This window comes from Vanessa cardui, chromosome 26, assembly GCF_905220365.1.
Source record: "Vanessa cardui chromosome 26, ilVanCard2.1, whole genome shotgun sequence".
NCBI lineage: Eukaryota > Metazoa > Arthropoda > Insecta > Lepidoptera > Nymphalidae > Vanessa > Vanessa cardui.
Window position 1 is genome coordinate 9373132 of NC_061148.1, and position 17036 is coordinate 9390167.

The 17036-nt window shown below is 41.0% G+C and overlaps 2 protein-coding genes across 2 annotated transcripts in view; one reads left to right on the plus strand and one right to left on the minus strand.

The window, feature by feature from the left end:
* LOC124540819 (rho guanine nucleotide exchange factor 11) overlaps positions 1-15494 on the plus strand; it is a 183343-nt gene extending 167849 nt beyond the window's left edge. The window contains exons 21-37 of the mRNA XM_047118540.1: positions 4702-4805; positions 5307-5435; positions 6162-6403; positions 6782-6966; positions 7680-7853; positions 8318-8587; positions 8943-9056; positions 9201-9301; positions 9498-9711; positions 9819-9943; positions 10361-10501; positions 10922-11005; positions 11860-12021; positions 12431-12577; positions 12976-13158; positions 13816-13868; positions 14317-15494. Of these exons, the coding sequence (XP_046974496.1) occupies positions 4702-4805; positions 5307-5435; positions 6162-6403; positions 6782-6966; positions 7680-7853; positions 8318-8587; positions 8943-9056; positions 9201-9301; positions 9498-9711; positions 9819-9943; positions 10361-10501; positions 10922-11005; positions 11860-12021; positions 12431-12577; positions 12976-13158; positions 13816-13868; positions 14317-14340 (2452 nt within the window). The 3' untranslated portion in view covers positions 14341-15494. The remainder of the gene's footprint in view (positions 1-4701; positions 4806-5306; positions 5436-6161; positions 6404-6781; positions 6967-7679; positions 7854-8317; positions 8588-8942; positions 9057-9200; positions 9302-9497; positions 9712-9818; positions 9944-10360; positions 10502-10921; positions 11006-11859; positions 12022-12430; positions 12578-12975; positions 13159-13815; positions 13869-14316) is intronic.
* Positions 15495-16334: 840 nt separating this feature from the next.
* LOC124540760 (putative serine protease K12H4.7) overlaps positions 16335-17036 on the minus strand; it is a 41101-nt gene continuing 40399 nt past the window's right edge. Inside the window, exon 11 of the mRNA XM_047118467.1 lies at positions 16335-16560. Coding sequence (XP_046974423.1) covers positions 16401-16560 — 160 coding nt within the window. The 3' untranslated portion in view covers positions 16335-16400. The remainder of the gene's footprint in view (positions 16561-17036) is intronic.

Below are 17036 nucleotides of genomic sequence, written 5' to 3' on the forward strand. Positions count from 1 at the left end.
ATGTTTGGACGTATTTGAAAGTCCTTGCGATTCTCGTAGTGACTTAGTTTGGCTTGAGTTACTTGACATAGATGTACCCGGTCATATGGCCAGAATGCTTCAAAACATATGCAATTAGGAGTAATTTTCCTTTTTTCATAAGGTTACAATTTACGTTATTCTTGATTAAATCGACCTCAGCGTTACACTATAATTGTACGTTGTCGGACAAAGATTGAAAAATATATAATAATGTTGGCACAAGTATATAAAGAGAATATATGCACATGATGTTAATGAGATATCCGCTAATTACATCACATAATAACATCGTTTGTTGCCTTATAATTTAATCGCATTATAAAAACATGCTGTACTCGTATTTAATTATAATTTTTATTATGTAAAGATTCGAATTACATATAGCCTAGTGGGTACAGTACTAAACAGCAAAAATCCATTTCATTGGCTTATATTAACTAGTAGTATTTGTGAAATAGCACTAGGCATTATGATTTTACATATAAATGTACTTAAAGAACCTCTAAGGTATATCTCATACTCATACTGGGTTGTTTTTTTTGAACACGTTTATCTCAGCATCTACTAGTATAAATTGCAAAAAAAGTTTTTTCTAGATTGATCATTTATTAAGAAAGGTCGTAGACTACATCGCGTCACGCTACGACTCACAAGAGTAGCGCAGTGAAGCTTAACGCGGATGAATCTGCGCACAGCAGGTAGCGAATAGATTAACGTTAAAATCTTAAAAATATAAAGCAACAGATTAAAAATATAAATTATCACGGACGGTTCTAAATTTAAAAATCACTGATTCAAGACTGTGAACTAAACAACAATATTGCGTCAAGTATGAATACATACATTAAAATATTTTTTACGCATCGGTAATAAATCTTCGAAACGCAACGCAAACGCGCACTACATAAATTATCGAGAATATATAACGGATAATGAACAAAAAAAACACGTGAAACAAACCACCTGACACGCCGATGTTGTTTCGCGATCGTTATGTAATATAATACAATTACATTGTTGTGCCCGTTGCTCTAGTGGTTGGGTTGTAAGACTGGATGATTCGACGGCCTAGGTTTTTTATTTTGGGTAGGGTTACTGTGTTATTCGTGACTCGGAAAGCCGTCGTATAATTGCTCTCGAGACGCTATAACTTTTCTATCGCCTCCTGTGCAGAATTGGTTGGTCTTTTAGATTCTACAGACCATCAGAGTTATAATTAGGATTTAAATTTTACGACACAACGATTAGTAATGAATATATCATTTCTAATCGTTATATCGAAAAATTTTATTTTATTTCTTTCTCTTGATAACATTGATTATTATGATCTTTTAGGATAATCATATTTGTATATTGTGACTTAATTGCATAAATTATTTAATTTTATAAATATACTATTTAAACTTATTATATCAGCTCATATACGAGAATAAACTATAAACAGTGACGTATCAACAAAGTGGAGTGACATGTGAAAGTGTTGACAAGTGTGATCGAGTGTAAGTGATGGCGACTCAGGCGCCGCCCCGCGTCTCCCGGAATGTGTCGCTCCCGGCCGGGAGGCAGCCGCCAGCTGTCGGCGTGCTGGCGCGCCGGACGATGTCCGAGAGGTACTGAAGAGTTTAGTGAGCGTGTTTTATTTGTTGTGGAAAATGGGTCAAATTTTGTTCCACGATATGTTTTTACGTTTAAGTCATTGTGTTGGTGACTTGTCATCGAACATGATTCTAGAGTCAAACAATTTTATATAATCACGAGTAGTCGAACGCGCTTTAGGGTGTTGGTGTCATGTGTTAGGCAAATCTGTAGCCTATGTCCTTTGTTGGAGTTCAAGTTAGCTTCATACCAAATTCATCAAATTCTGTACAGCGGTTAGGTCGTGAAAGAGCGACAGACAGACAGACAGACCGACAGAGTTACTTTCACATTTATAATATTATTATAGATTATAGATTAAGATTATCCGTCCACAGAAAAACAGCTGACGTTTTCATAAACAAACTTACCATACTTATAAGAATTGTTCCGGTGACATAATATTTAAAATAGCTTTTGTAATTGAAGACTGCTGTGTTACATACATACTGGTGCCCTATATACCCTGTGCGGTTGGCTAGAGTCACTCTCCACAAATCAGCCAGGAGAACATAACATCCTGGTTGTATCGGTTTCAGTAGATATCTCGTCTAACAATTCAAAGTAGATAATTTCGGTATTGTAGATACTTTTTTTATTTAAAGCGATTTAATTGCTCGTAAACCGTAGCTGTCGGATGTCCGTTATCGCGGACGTAAGTCGACTGACAATTATGATAAATTGTTTTTATCTCTGTAACTAACTGCAGCGTTTTCGTGTTTTGGACTTGATTGTTTATTTATTCTTAGTCGTATTAGAATTGTACATCAGACTACTATAATACATATATATGTATGTATATAGAGTGTTTATAGGTTGAACCACTCAAAAATGGTAGGGCAGTATGATATTTGTCCCTTATGAGATTTATAATAGACTAGGTTGGTTATCATGTGTTGGGCAAGAAAGTAGCCTATATCCTTTCTTGGAGTTGAAGTTTGCTTCATACCAAAATTCATCAAATTCGAATCATTGGTTTGGCCGTGTAAAAGCGACAGACAGACTGTTACTGTCACATTTCTAATATTAATATAGATATGAAATGAATATTCCTACTAAACTTATTTAATTCTCCAAATTACTGTTAGGTATGTTAAACTTCAAAAGGGTCAAGGTCTGTTGGAATACACGTAACCTCGAATTATGGAATTTTTATATTTGATATTCCTCAGTATTTAACGGCTGTGTAATTTCCTTAGAATCCATTAGTTTTGAGTGAGAACGTGCAATTAAAACGGCGACGAGTTATTTTCCACCCCGACTATAGACTGTTTAGTTCTGGCGTTGAAGGGGGGGGGGGGAGCTGTATCATTTGATGTACATAGATCCTGGAAATTGAGACATTATTTCTATTTATATAGTATATAAGCTGTAATGTAAATTATTAATTATTATTTTAATAATATGAATATATGGTCTATTTAAAATTAAGTTGTAATATATAATTAATTACGAATATGCTTACTCGGCCGTGATAATTGTACAATTTATTGCGTTCGTAAAACCTTAATACATTTATTGTAAGCCATACATCTGACATACATGTACTAAATGCTTAATTACCTGAAAGACGAGTGATGATTAATTGGGTTGAAGGATGAAATTAAACACGCGCCTCATTTTGTAATTAACGTTTCGTAAGGTGGACCCGTTACTAGGACAATCTAGGGATTAGGATTTTGGGCTTTGCTATTAATAATAATTAATCATTTGTATCACATGTTGATATTACAAGTTTAATTACTGTTGAATTATATCTATGTATACAAAGATATCAATTGTATATCAATGACTAGGTTGTCATGTGTTAGGCAAAAAATATAGCCTGAAAAATGTCCCTTCTTGGAGTTTGCTTCATACCAAGTTGCATGAAATTTAGTTTAGCGGTTTGGTCGTGAAAGAGCGATATATATATGGACAGACAGAGATACCGAATAAATGTTAAATTTATAATAGTAATAATATAGATTTATTTTCAATAATGCTTTTCGTTTGTGTTCTTAGGTGTCCAATCATTCCTATGCAGGTGTAATTATGAGCTCAATTTTGGCGTGATGCAAAATGCTTGCGATGAATCTTTTAAAACTATAATTTTTTATTCCACCCATTCCTGCCGCAATCGTCGTATCATTTATAGTTATTAATACATTGATACAGTAACCAGGAAGAATTACGTGTCATAGGTGTGATCACGATGTTATCTTTACCACAAATGTCAAAGTGAATTTCAAATTGGACACACGGACATTCAGTTGTGTCTGTTCGGCTTTGAACCGCCGATCCTTGGTTAAGAGAAGCCTTCTCGGATCGTCGATGCTCTCTATACATGTAATTACATTTTAATGTCACAAATCACTCACACTAGTATAATTCTCTGTTTCAATAGAACCCATACATTTTCATAGCGTCGTTTGATGCTCGAGTACGTTTCCATAAACGCGACTCCAGTTTTAGAGCGTTTTACAACTTCCTTCGCGTGTTATGAACTGCATTTCCTTCGACCTTTGAAACGCGCCGTCTAGCATCTGTGCGTTTATGCGAATTAAAGTCGGATTAGACGTTTATGCGGGCCGTGTTTATTAATCATTCCGTAATACGTTTTACGTACTGTGCACGCGAACTGAAAAGTTTTCGTTTCGAAAAAGTTTTACGTATTATTTAGGTTAACGGGATGTTAAATATGCAGGGGTGTTGGAATGTTAAATATTATAATTAATTTTCTAAATAAACCACCAAAAGCTTTTAAAGTCAATGAGCAATGTTTTCCTTTGTTCCTTCGATGTTAATTTCTTATTGTATTTCAATTTGGCCTCCTTGTTTTCATTAAATCGGTTACAGTTAAAATCCGGCTCGAAGGACCATATTGTTATGTTTATGACCTATTCAAATGATTCGCCTTGAAAAGCTCCTCGTAATTGAATCTATTTAAATAAAGAACACCTTTTATGAGTTAAAACGTAAATAAGACGCATTATAATTATTTCATTATTTGTATATATACTTGATTTTTGCAATGTCTATAATGTATTGGTATGTTTTTTATAGTGATCTCGAGCCAGGCGCGCCGACAGCGCCCTCCGGCAGTTCAAGCAGTTCTAGTCTCTCATCTAGAAGTAATGAGAGTAACACCGTCGCTACCGAACAACAAGGTATGTTATTAATAAATAAACTATATATGGATAGCCATTTTGTTTCAATTGAATATTTAAAAAATCATTTTTCAATGTAAATATACATAGATTTAATAATATTTCGTCAACATTTCTGTTTCATGAAACTTATATTATAATTCCAAATAACGCCAAATAACAGTAGTCAGTATTGTTGTGTTCCGGTTTGAAGGGTGAGTGAGCCAGTGTAACTACAGGCACAAGGGACATAACATCTTAGTTCCCAAGGTTAGTGGCGCAGTGACGATTTAAGGAATAGTTAATATTTCTCACAGCGTCATTGTCTATGGGTGATGGTGACCACTTACCATCAGGTGGCCCATATGCTCGTCCGCCAACCTATACCATAAAAAAAAAAAAAAATCCCCCTGATGAATGATATAACCAAAGAAGCAAGTGATAACTTCTGTTGAATAATGAATTAAATTCGTCGGTACAAATCGTTTTTTATATCTATTTACAATTTCGATCTAATTACAGCTTCCCAATCAGACTGGTCCGAGGAAGAGGAACCCCTCGCCGCCCAGTGGTCGGACAGCTTGCCGCCGCACATCAGAGACTCGATCGTACTCTCGGCTCCCATCAGGAAGCGACAGGAGGTCATACACGGTAAGAATCGGATTCTTTCGCAGCGCTGTCAATACTTTTGGTCACAGGTGTAAATGTCAAGTAATACTACCATCATCCTCCTGCCCTTTTCCCAATTTTATTTGGGGTCGGCGCAGCACGTCTTCTCCTTTCATACTTCTCTGTCAGACGTCATCTCACAAGTAACATTCTTTCTAACCATATCGTCTTTCACACAGTCCATCCATCGTTTTCTTGGTCGTCCTCTACCTCTATATCCATCCACATTCATGCTCAAGGCCTTCCTCACAATATGTCCCTCATTCCTCCGCATTACATGCCCATACCATGATAGCCGCCTTCCACATAACTTCTCGTTTCAAGTAATACTACCAGTTTTAATAAAATCTAAGATTTTGAAACCAGCCTCCACTCCCTACTCTATATTTAAAAGTTTTATACTTACACCTATGTATATCGTGGTGCGATATATATATATATATATATGAGACAACATCACATACATTACTCTGATCCCAATGTAAGTAGCTTAAGCACTTGTGTTATGGAAATCAGAAGTAACGACGGTATCACAAACACCCAGACCCAAGACAACGTAGACAACTAATGGTAATCTACATCGATTCGGCCGGGAATCGAACCCGGGACCTCAGAGTGGCGTACCCATGCAAACCGGTGTACACACCACTCGACCATGGAGGTCGTATGTTAATGTCATATATCACTGACGAGGAACTTCCCTCACAGAGCTAATAGTGTCGGAGGGCTCGCACGTGCGCTGGCTCAAGGTGCTGGGCGTTGACTTCCTGAAGCCGCTGGAGCGGCAGCCGGCGCTGCTGCCGGCCGAGGAGCTGCGAGCGCTGTTCCCGAACCTGCCGGGCGTGCGCGAGCGCCACTCGCGCCTCTACGCCGAGCTGCGCGCCGTGCGCGGCCGCGCGCCCGACCACGTCGTGCGCCTGCGCCCCGTGGCCGACGCGCTGCTCAACACGGTGAGCCCCCCCCCCCCCGGGAGCTAACCAACCCCCCCCCCCCCGTCGTCGAGACTACACTGAACGCGACATCGGAGTCGCCGAGGCCGTGCTCTCTCTGATCAAACGCGGACCAGGACCCGCTGGATTGTAGTAATTCGAACACATATAATTTAATAATAAATAAAAAAAAAAAATCAGTGTGGGCCACGTCTCCCAAGAAGACGACAAAAATGATTTCCAGCGAAGATCTGCTGATGTTTAGTATAAATATAAAACGCCAAAATGTAATTGAATATAGAATGTTAAAAAAAGGCACGGGCATCTGCGAGCCTGTGGATGTTGTAATTTAAATAAAAAAAAAAGAGACTACACTGAAACATTCCCCTCTATTTATAGCTCGGCGACTCAGGTTACGCCTCCTGCCTCTCCAAGTTCTGCCGCGGTCAGCGCATGGCGTTGGATGCTCTGCGTGAGAGGAGACGCAAGAACAAGGAGCTGCATCAGTTCCTGACGGGACGGGAGCAGCTGCCGCGCTGTGGGCGTCTTCAGCTGAAAGACCTACTGGCTTGCGTGTGGCAGAGGTACGAGCGAAAGAGATAGCATTATAAATTATACAATGAAATGTCCGGTGGTACCCACACTAGGTATTCCTGTGTCGTGGGTACCGATTGATAGTTTTACAGTACATGTTAATTGTTGTCGCTCGATTTAGAATTTAAATTATATAATTGTTTAACATACATTGCATAATTTAAGAAGGATTAACTTATTGGTGATATGTTAATGAATAGGTACTATACTAAGTGCAAGAAAAGTTTTTCGGTGGTATCGTAGGTCAATGAGGAGAGCCAAGAAATAATTTTTGTTTTGGCTTAGAAAGAATATCCCGTGTTTCTGAAGAAATACAGTAATTTTTGACCGTTAGCGTTTCTTATTATGCACCATATATTATTGAATGAATTTATATCAAATGGTGCTAGTCATAGTTCAGAAAGATATCAAAGACAACTGACCCAAAATCGATGATATGTAACATTTATTTTCCTTTAGTATATCGAAACATTAAAAATACCGTAAGAAGACATTATTTTCCATTCTTATTTGCTGCGTTAACTATTAAGTTGTTTTCCAAAGAATCCAATCTAACGTTTCCACCAACCCGCATTGGAACAGCGTGGTGGAATATGTTCCAAACCTTCTCCTAAAAGGGAGAGGAGGTCTTTAGCCCAGCAGTGGGAATTTACAGGCTGTTGTTGGTTGTTGCAATCTAACTCCTGGGTTGTCTGTGGTGCAGGTTAACAAAGTACCAACTTCTGCTGGAGAGCATCCTGAAGACGGCGAACGAGGACGAGAGCGCGGACGGCGACAGCCCCGAGGATATCAATCAGCTGCGGAAGGCGCTCAACGTGGCCAAGGAAGTGCTGCACAGTGTCGACACCGCCATCCGCACGGCCGAGAACGAGCACCGGTCAGTGCCACGCCCGCACTCGCGTCACACTCGCGTCACACTCGCGTCAGTGGCGTACCTGGGGCGCCCTTGTTACGGGCGCTCCCACAGTATGGAAGATGCATAATGCTAGATCGTTTGTGGATGATTAGTCTCATCGTCATGAGTCGAGATGGCCCAGTGGTTAGAACGCGTTCATCTTAACCGATGATTGCGGGTTCAAACCCAGGCGAGCACCGCTGATTCATGTGCTTAATTTGTCTCTATAATTCATCTCGTGCTCAGCGGTGAAGGAAAACATCGTGAGGAAACCTGCATGTGACAAATTTCATAGAAATTCTGCCGCATTGGAACAGCGTGGTGGAATATGTTCCAAACCTTCTCCTCTAAGGGAGAGGAGGCCTTTAGCGCAGCAGTGGGAATTTACAGGCTATTGTTGTCGTTGTTGTTGTTGTTGTTGTCTCATCGTATGTGCTTTCGCGCAGCTTGCGCACGATCCAGAGCAAGCTGGAGGTGCGCATCCCGAGCGGCGCGGGGGGCGCGGAGTGCGACGAGCTGCGGCGCTTAGACCTGACGGCGCATGCGCTGCGCCACGAGGGCGAGCTGCTGCTGCGCACCGACACCAAGAGGATCAGCGTGCTGGCGCTCATGCTGGAGGACAGCCTCGTGCTGCTGCAGCGCGAGGGCGACAAGTTCGTGCTGCGGCCGCTGGCGCAGCCCTCGCACGCGGCGCTGCTGTCGCCCATCATCAAGTGGTACGCTCGCTTCTGGTGTAGGTCACTCGGTGGTAGGGCTTTGTGCAAGCCCGTCTGGGTAGGTACCACCCACTCATCAGTTATTCTACCGCCAAATAACAGTACTCAGTACTGTTGTGCTCCGGTCTGAAGGGTGAGTGAGCCAGTGTAACTACAGGCACAAGGGACATAACATCTTAGTTCCCAAGGTTGGTGGCACATTGACGATGTAAGGAATAGTTAATATTTCTTACAGCGTCATTGTCTATGGGCGATGGTGACCACTTACCATCAGGTGGCCCATATGCTCGTAAAAAAAAAAAAACGTCAATGATATGAAACGAGAACATAAATTAATCTGTGTTTCACCTTTCAGGGATAAGGTGCTATTCAGGCCGAACGCGGCCGTGCGTAACACGTTCTTCCTGATGAACATTAACGCCATACAGATGCACGAGCTGTCGGCCAACACGGCGGCCGAATACAGCACGTGAGTCCGCACTTTTCGATCGTATTCTACACTTAGGGTTGACTTGAACTTGTACTGAATATAGTATACGGAACAGTTATGTTTCTATCTGTATGTGTGTGTGTGTGTGAGACTGGTGTCTGATACGTGTTGCGTGCTCAACAGCTGGGAGAAGCACATTCGGGAGTCCCCGCTGGCGCGCCTGGCGGAGGCCAAGCCCACGCTGAGCGCCGCCCACCAGCACACTCGCTCCACCGACGACTCCGGTGAGTGCATCGCCTACATTTATGTTTATTTTTCTAGTCTAAATAATCAGTGTTTATTTTAGCTATTAAAAACTATTTAAAACCCGAGTAGATTCGTGTGTCCAGAAAAAAAAAGAATTATGTATTGTATATGATACTCGTAGTTGCACTAGCATTATGTTCTTACTCATTCTATTAATATTTATTTGGTTTTCAGGCATCAATGTATCAAGGAACCCCTCCGACGCGTCCGAGAAGTCGACGTCCAGCGCGCCGCCCGAGGAGGCCGGCGAGAGCGAGCGGGACAGGGCGTCCGCCGAGCGGGACGACGCCAGCGAGCGGGACAAGCACTCGCTCGAGCGGGACGACGAGCGCGAGCGGGACGCGCGCTCCGCCTCCGTCGACAAGGAGGACGACGACGACCGGCACGAGTGAGTGTCCAGCGAGATGGGCTGGATATATTTTATTTCGCCTGTGAAAATGATATATACAGTGTGAGTAAGGAAGGTCCGTACTAATGCAGCAGCGTGCCCCTCAGGCAACGGCGCGCAGTGGGGCGCATCAGCACGCACAGCGCGTCGCCCGCCGCGCTCGAGCCCTGCGTGGGCGTGCGCGCCGCGCCGCCCGCCGTGCACACCGCCACGCGCGCCTTCTCGCACCACGGTCAGTACACACGCACACGCACACGCACCAACACACGCACACACACGCACACACACACGCTTGTGACACACTTTTTTTTTTATGGTATAGGTTGGCGGACGAGCATATGGGCCACCTGATGGTAAGTGGTCACCATCACCCATAGACAATGACGCTGTGAGAAATATTAACTATTCCTTACATCGTCACTGCGCCACCAACCTTGGGAACTAAGATGTTATGTCCCTTGTGCCTGTAGTTACACTGGCTCACTCACCCTTCAAACCGGAACACAACAATACTGCGTACTGTTATTTGGCGGTAGTATAACTGATGAGTGGGTGGTACCTACCCAGACGGGCTCGCACAAAGCCCTACCACCGAGTAAAACACGCACACACTCACGCACGCCCGTACTGACGGCGCCGCCGTCCACAGAGCGCCTGCGGCGGTTGGACGAGGCCATCCGTCGCGCGCTGCGCGCCAAGAGCCTGGTGGTGGCCGAGCTGCTGGGCGTGCCGCCCGACAGCTTCGCGCACCTCGCCGAGCTGGCCGTCGCCGACACGCTGGGACACGTCGGTGGGTACCGTCGCACCTTCGTATAGTACGACACAACTTAGATGTAGCATCGGCAAAATTCGTAAAACCGATCACATCCGAATTGAGTACGCCATCCCAAATTATCAATACTTATTTCTCATGTGAATATGATCTTTGCACAAACGTAATAACTTGTAATACTGTATAAAATCATATATTCGTCAATTTGACACGCCGATTTTTATACACTTGTTTTCTCGGGTCGAACTGACGCGGGAATCTATAGCGACGAATAGTGTCGAATGGCGCGATAGGGAGCTATCTCTATTGGTCGTGTAAATCGGCAGTAATCGGTTTTATTTTCATTTCATTGTATTTTCCGATGCTACATCTAATTTGTGTCGTACTATACGTGTCTACTTCATCAGTCGTGTATCTAATATGTCGTTGCTTGTCCAGACGTGTGCGGGGAGCTGCAGACGTCTCGCGAGGCAGAGACGTCGCCGGACCTGCATCAGCTGCTACTGGCGGCGCAGGCGCAAGGTGGGTGTCCCAAATAATTTCCGGTATCTTATTATATATGGTATACGCATATATAATAAGATACCGGAAAATATAATCAATTTACAATTTTCAAAATTTAAAAATATTATTAAGACTAAATTAATAAATAAATCATAGTATTCATTAAAAGAGTACTTTTTAGAAAGAAACGCCTGGAGTTAGGCTCGGGTTCCATCATAGTACGCTAATTACTGTCAATAACAGAATTGTGAATGTGTTTATTTGAAAAGAGCAACTATGCGAGTTTCTTGCCGTTTCTTTTCGATAGAAGCTGCTTTCCGAAACGGTGGTAGTATTTGATTATTGACGATTCAAAAACGCTTCATTGTGAAGTTTACTTGAATAAAATTGATTTGATTTGATTTAAATATCTCTAATCGCATCGATACAACAGTTTTCGTTTTTTGCTCGATTGGCTCGAGTCCTCGTTTAATTGTAACGACCTATCTCGCCCATCTCAACTGAGTTGAGATGGGCGAGATCTCAACATCGAGTTGAGATGGCCCCGAGTTGAGATGGCCCAGTGGTTATAACGCGTGCATCTTAACCGATGATCGCGGGTTCAAACCCAGGCGAGCACCGCTGTTTCATGTGCTTAATTTGTCTTTATAATTCATCTCGTGCTCAGCGGTGAAGGAAAACATCGTGAGGAAACCTGCATGTGACAAATTTCATAGAAATTCTTTCACATGTGTATTCCACCAACCCGCATTGGAACAGCGTGGGTGGAATATGTTCCAAACCCTCTCCTTAATGGTGGAGGAGGCCTTATCTCAGCAGTGGGAAATGTACAGGTTGTTACTATATTACTATTACTATTATCTCGTCCACAGCGAATCAGCTGACGGAGGCTCTGAGCGGGGCGCTCAACGTGAGCGAGGCGGGCGCCATGTCGGCGCGTGCGGGCCGCTGCGATTCTTGTCGCGCGCGTAGAGCACCCACCACGCCAGCATCCCCCACCCCCGCGCCCGCCTCACCCGCGCCGCGCCTCGGAGGTCAGTCGCCCGCGTTGATGGACAATTTTTTTTTTTTTTATGGTATAGGTTGGCGGACGAGCATATATGGGCCACCTGATGGTTAGTGGTCACCATCGCCCGTAGACATTAACGCTGTATTATTAACTATTCCTTACATCGTCAATGTGCCACCAACCTTGGGAACTAAGATGTTATGTCCCTTGTGCCTGTAGTTACACTGGCTCACTCACCCTTCAGACCGGAGCACAACAGTACTGAGTACTGTTATTTGGCGGTAGAATAACTGATGAGTGGGTGGTAGCTACCCAGACGGGCTTGCACAAAGCCCTACCACCAAGTAAAATGTTAAATATGTAAAATATTATAAATCTTTAAGATTTAGTTTGAAGTCTCACAGTTGTAAATAAATATTTTGTTTTTATTTTAGATACGAATGACCATCAAGCTGAGAAGTCGGACGAGGCAGAGAATTCGCGCACAAAGGACAGATTCGACAACAGCTTAGAGGCCGACGCGTCGTTCGACATGCTGACCGACTTGTCGGCCAACGAGTCCGCACTTGAGGCCGTCTACGGTGCGTTTTAATTTTACCGTAGCTGATCGCATCGATGACGAATTCGGCCGTAATCATTGATGAAATTTGAGGAAAACATTAACGATTGTGCAAATTTTATTTATAACATTAAAATTCTTCACAACTTTCTAAAAAATAAAAAAATAATCTAGCTGATGGTATATAATTCTTTTACCATCAATGGTGTGATAAATACTGTGATAATACTGTGATAGATATACGACTCTTCTTGAGCTCTTACTGTGCTATTAGCCCCTGCGGTCAAGATGTCCTTGTATCTGCAATCACGTTAAATCTCACAACTTTCTAAAAAATAAAAAAATAATCGGTAAATCCTTATTTCATGTGATAATTTTCCTCCTCCTAAAACCGTAAATAATGAAGTGGTGTGTGCGCAGAGCCGGCGGGCTCCCCGGCGGCGGCGGCGCTGGCAGCGCGACTGAGCGCGCACGCGTGCGGGCTGCAGGCGGCGCTGGCGGGGCTGCTGGCAGCGCTGCCGGCGCTGGAGCGCGAGCGACGCGCGCTGCGCGCCGAGCTGGCAGCCGCGCGCGACCGCGCCGACTGCGCGCGCCACCGGAGAGGTGCGGTCCCGACATATGGCCTACGAGCACACCCGTACTACTATACTAGCTCTGATCTCTCTTTTTTTTTTATTGCACAGATCAAACGCTATTACAGCATTTTCTGCCAGCCAACCCAGAATAGTGCAGGAGAGAAGTCAGTAGGGTGTGCACAGAAGTTAAAGAAAAATTTAAAATATATACATACCTATAGACCCCTATACATATATATTATATTCTCTTCAACCAAATGAACTGATGATCTTCAAAAAGCTGAACAGATTATCTCTAATTACATCCAAGAACATTCTCAGTCTAGATCTAGTTCAAATAAAAATAAAGCAACGACGTTTCCACACCAGTGCTAGTTGCTCCAATCTCTTTAACCAAGCCCCACTTCTAGTTCCCCCATATTGGCATTGAGCACACCATTGCTAGTTGCTCCAATCTCTTTAACCAAAGGAGATGATGATCTTTAAAAAGCTGAACAGATTATCTCTAATTACATCCAAGAACATTCTCAGTCTAGATGTAGTTCAAATAAAAATAAAGCAACGACGTTTCCGTTTCGAGAACGATGTCCGAGAATGGAACAAACTCAGTACAAGCATTAAACTCGTTTTGAAACGTTAAAAATACTTGCAACACTAGTTTAACGTTCGTTTCGTATCGTTTCAGAATTTCAAATGACGGAGGAGATCTTCCCTAAAGGAGTTGACCAGTCGATACAGGTACGTTTGAGATATACGCGTTTTTTGAATACATTTCATTAAGCTAAATTTTCTAAACTATAAACACACCAGATTAACAATTAGCCCAAAACTACAATAACAAACATATATTCATTAAAATAGTTTTTCGATTAATTGTGAATGAAGAACTCGACATACAATTTCACAGAGCAGTCACAATGTCTTTAAATTTAAAGTTAGATGCAAAAGTAATATAGCTGATGGTATATAATTCTCCCACCATTGACCCTGATAGATATATAACTCTTCTTGAGCCGTCACTATGCTATTAGCCGCTGTGGTCAAGATGTCCTTGAACCTACAATGACACTTACTCTAAAGCTAAAAACAGTCACCTTAGTCATCAAGACTGGCGGCATTGACAATTGTTCTTGCCCTCTAATATTAAATGAAATAAATATATAAAATCAGTTGTGTTTGCCAACAGGACCAACCGAGTAATGGGGGTTGATCTCCCGGGCGGCTGCAGACTCACGGCGCGACCCGACCATGACGCTTAGCGAAACTTGACGAAAAAACGAGATTTTTCCCCCAAAAATCGATCTGTATTTTTGTTGGAAGTTTCATCAAAATCGACCCAGCCTGACCACCCAACGGTTTCGATGTCCCGTCTAATACAACTCGTACTAGTAATGTATATTTTGTAATGTAACAGCAGTCGCGATGTTACCGTTTGTAATATGTTTTAGTATTAAATCAATTATTCTGTTTCGTTTTCCGTATTCCATAAGTAAATTGATGTGATCGCTTGTATAATATATTATTTTGCGTTTCTATATACATGTATAAATAAGTGTAAATAATGTCACGCTGAATGTCGGTATGTTGCGCTGTTTCGAAATAAAAAGTATTATTTGACAATATACATAAAATTCTGTATTTTTTGATTGTTAATAATATACGTATGTAGTGTAAGATGGCGGCCCGTCGGACGGCTTATAAAGTTTTCTTTAAGTTATTTATTTTGATTATTGTTAGTAAATTTTTAACTTTAATTTTTTTTAAATCAATTTTATATAAAATTAATATCAATAAAGTTTTGACAATGTTTTTTCTACGAAATTATAATTTTTAGATCTTTTTAAATAAATCATGATATAAAATGAATATATTTTTATGTTATTGTTTTATGCGTAAGAATGTTCCGCGGGCCTTCCTGTTATTCCACGTATTGTACAAACAGACACGATATTTTATATAGATGCTAAGTGTAGATTTGTACCACAGTGCCCTAAATATTCCTAGTACCTTGCTAATGCCATATTAACAGACGTATGTAATTAGTTGATACATAGCTGTTTAATTTATATAGAAAAAAAAAACAAAACCAAAAAAGTAAAGAAATTTAACATCCGGTTAAGCGACGGTCCCTCCGGCCGCCGGTCCGGTGGGTGACCGGTTTCGACAATTTGTGTAACAGCGTAGTGATTTTTCGAATAAGCTTTTTTATCATAGGAATTGATGTTTCCGTATATCGTATTGAAAATACGTTAATTTATATTAAATGTATAATTATATAATTAACAAGCTGTATATAAACAAAACTATACACGTTAGATATCACTGTACCTAAGTATGTAACATAGAATAAACATTGCCATTGTATGTATGTGTTTCCTTTTTATGCTACCTTCCGAACCCAATACGTTTAAGTGTAAAATTAATAACGTTTATAGGAATACTTTGTTTTTGTCTGTAGTGTCCCACAGGGCTCAAATTTGGGACCACTTTATTTCTAAATATATATAAACGATATCTCAGCTTTTAAATTGCACTATTCAATCTTGGAAGCCAAATATTACAGCTCAAGTGCAAAATCTTTATCTGTACGAATTGTTACGAATAATATATAAATTCTTTCAAGACATGTTGCACAGTATGATCCACTAACTATTGACAATATTTTAGCAATCATATAGACCATACTAAAAAATAACTCATTTCTTCAATTGGATCACAAACTTCATAACTATGCCATACTATTGCAAACTCTCTGGTAAGTCATAGCTATTATATTTAAAAGTCTTTAGCCCTTCTTTGGTTAGGTTATGGTATGCCGGATAACATTGTACAGTTAAAAGTTCTTGTCATTACAAACGCGCTTTCAGAAAATTTAGACTCTCATCTCTGATTGACAAAGATCAATGTCAGTGGTCAGACCACCAATAGGTACTGTCACAGTAAAAAATATTGAACATCCCTTGGTAACTTGGTCTAGGGAAATAAGATGTTATATCTCTCGTGGCGGTTATACTGCGTCACCAAATAGATCATCACATTTGACACTACCTACTGTTAGTTTGAAATTAAATGCAATTATATGAAATTCTAATGATCATTCAAACACGTTCTTAAATAAACTCATAGTGATTCTTAAATAAAAGTAATTCTTAATATTAAATACCCAAAATTTTGGACAGTAATGAATTAAAATCAAACTATTTGTATTTCTTAAATGTTTATTTGCTTTTATATAATCTGTATAATTTGAATTTAATTAATTAAGTGATATTACAAAGCCATGTACAGGCTGGCGAGCGCGGCCACCAGTACGGGGGACAGCGTCGCCGCGCCGGCGCCGGCCGTGACTCCGGTCATCAGGTACTCCATGTAATGCAGGATGTCATGTTTTGCGTTCTGCAAATCTGTTGTCTCGCTGTTTTCTGTAGTTCTGGAAATTGATTGAATATTATCTATAAATATGTTCTATTGTTTTTATACATAGGTAGCTGAATTCCCCGAGTCTGGATTATTGTGTAAGCTATTTAAATATAAATAATATGTATTTTACGTAAATATGATTATGATTTGACTATTTTTTTAAATGTGAAAATATGAGCAAGGCGGGTAGTCAAATAAATTGTAAATGTAAGAAGGGTAATAGCTTTTAAAAGCACTGGGTGAATAGATTCACTCTCAGTTCGTTTGGGGTTTTGATGGCGAAAGTAATTTAAGGTAAGATCATTGTACTAATTGTAATGTTCATTGTATTAAGTTAAAAATGTGTTAATGTTTAAAATGTGTTGTGTAAAATAAATATACTATGTGATGTGTATGTTCTGTTTTATTTTAGTATAAAATATTAGTAAAACGTTTACAAATTCAGAAGCGGGATAACTCTTCGCGCTCAAAATAGATACTAATTTT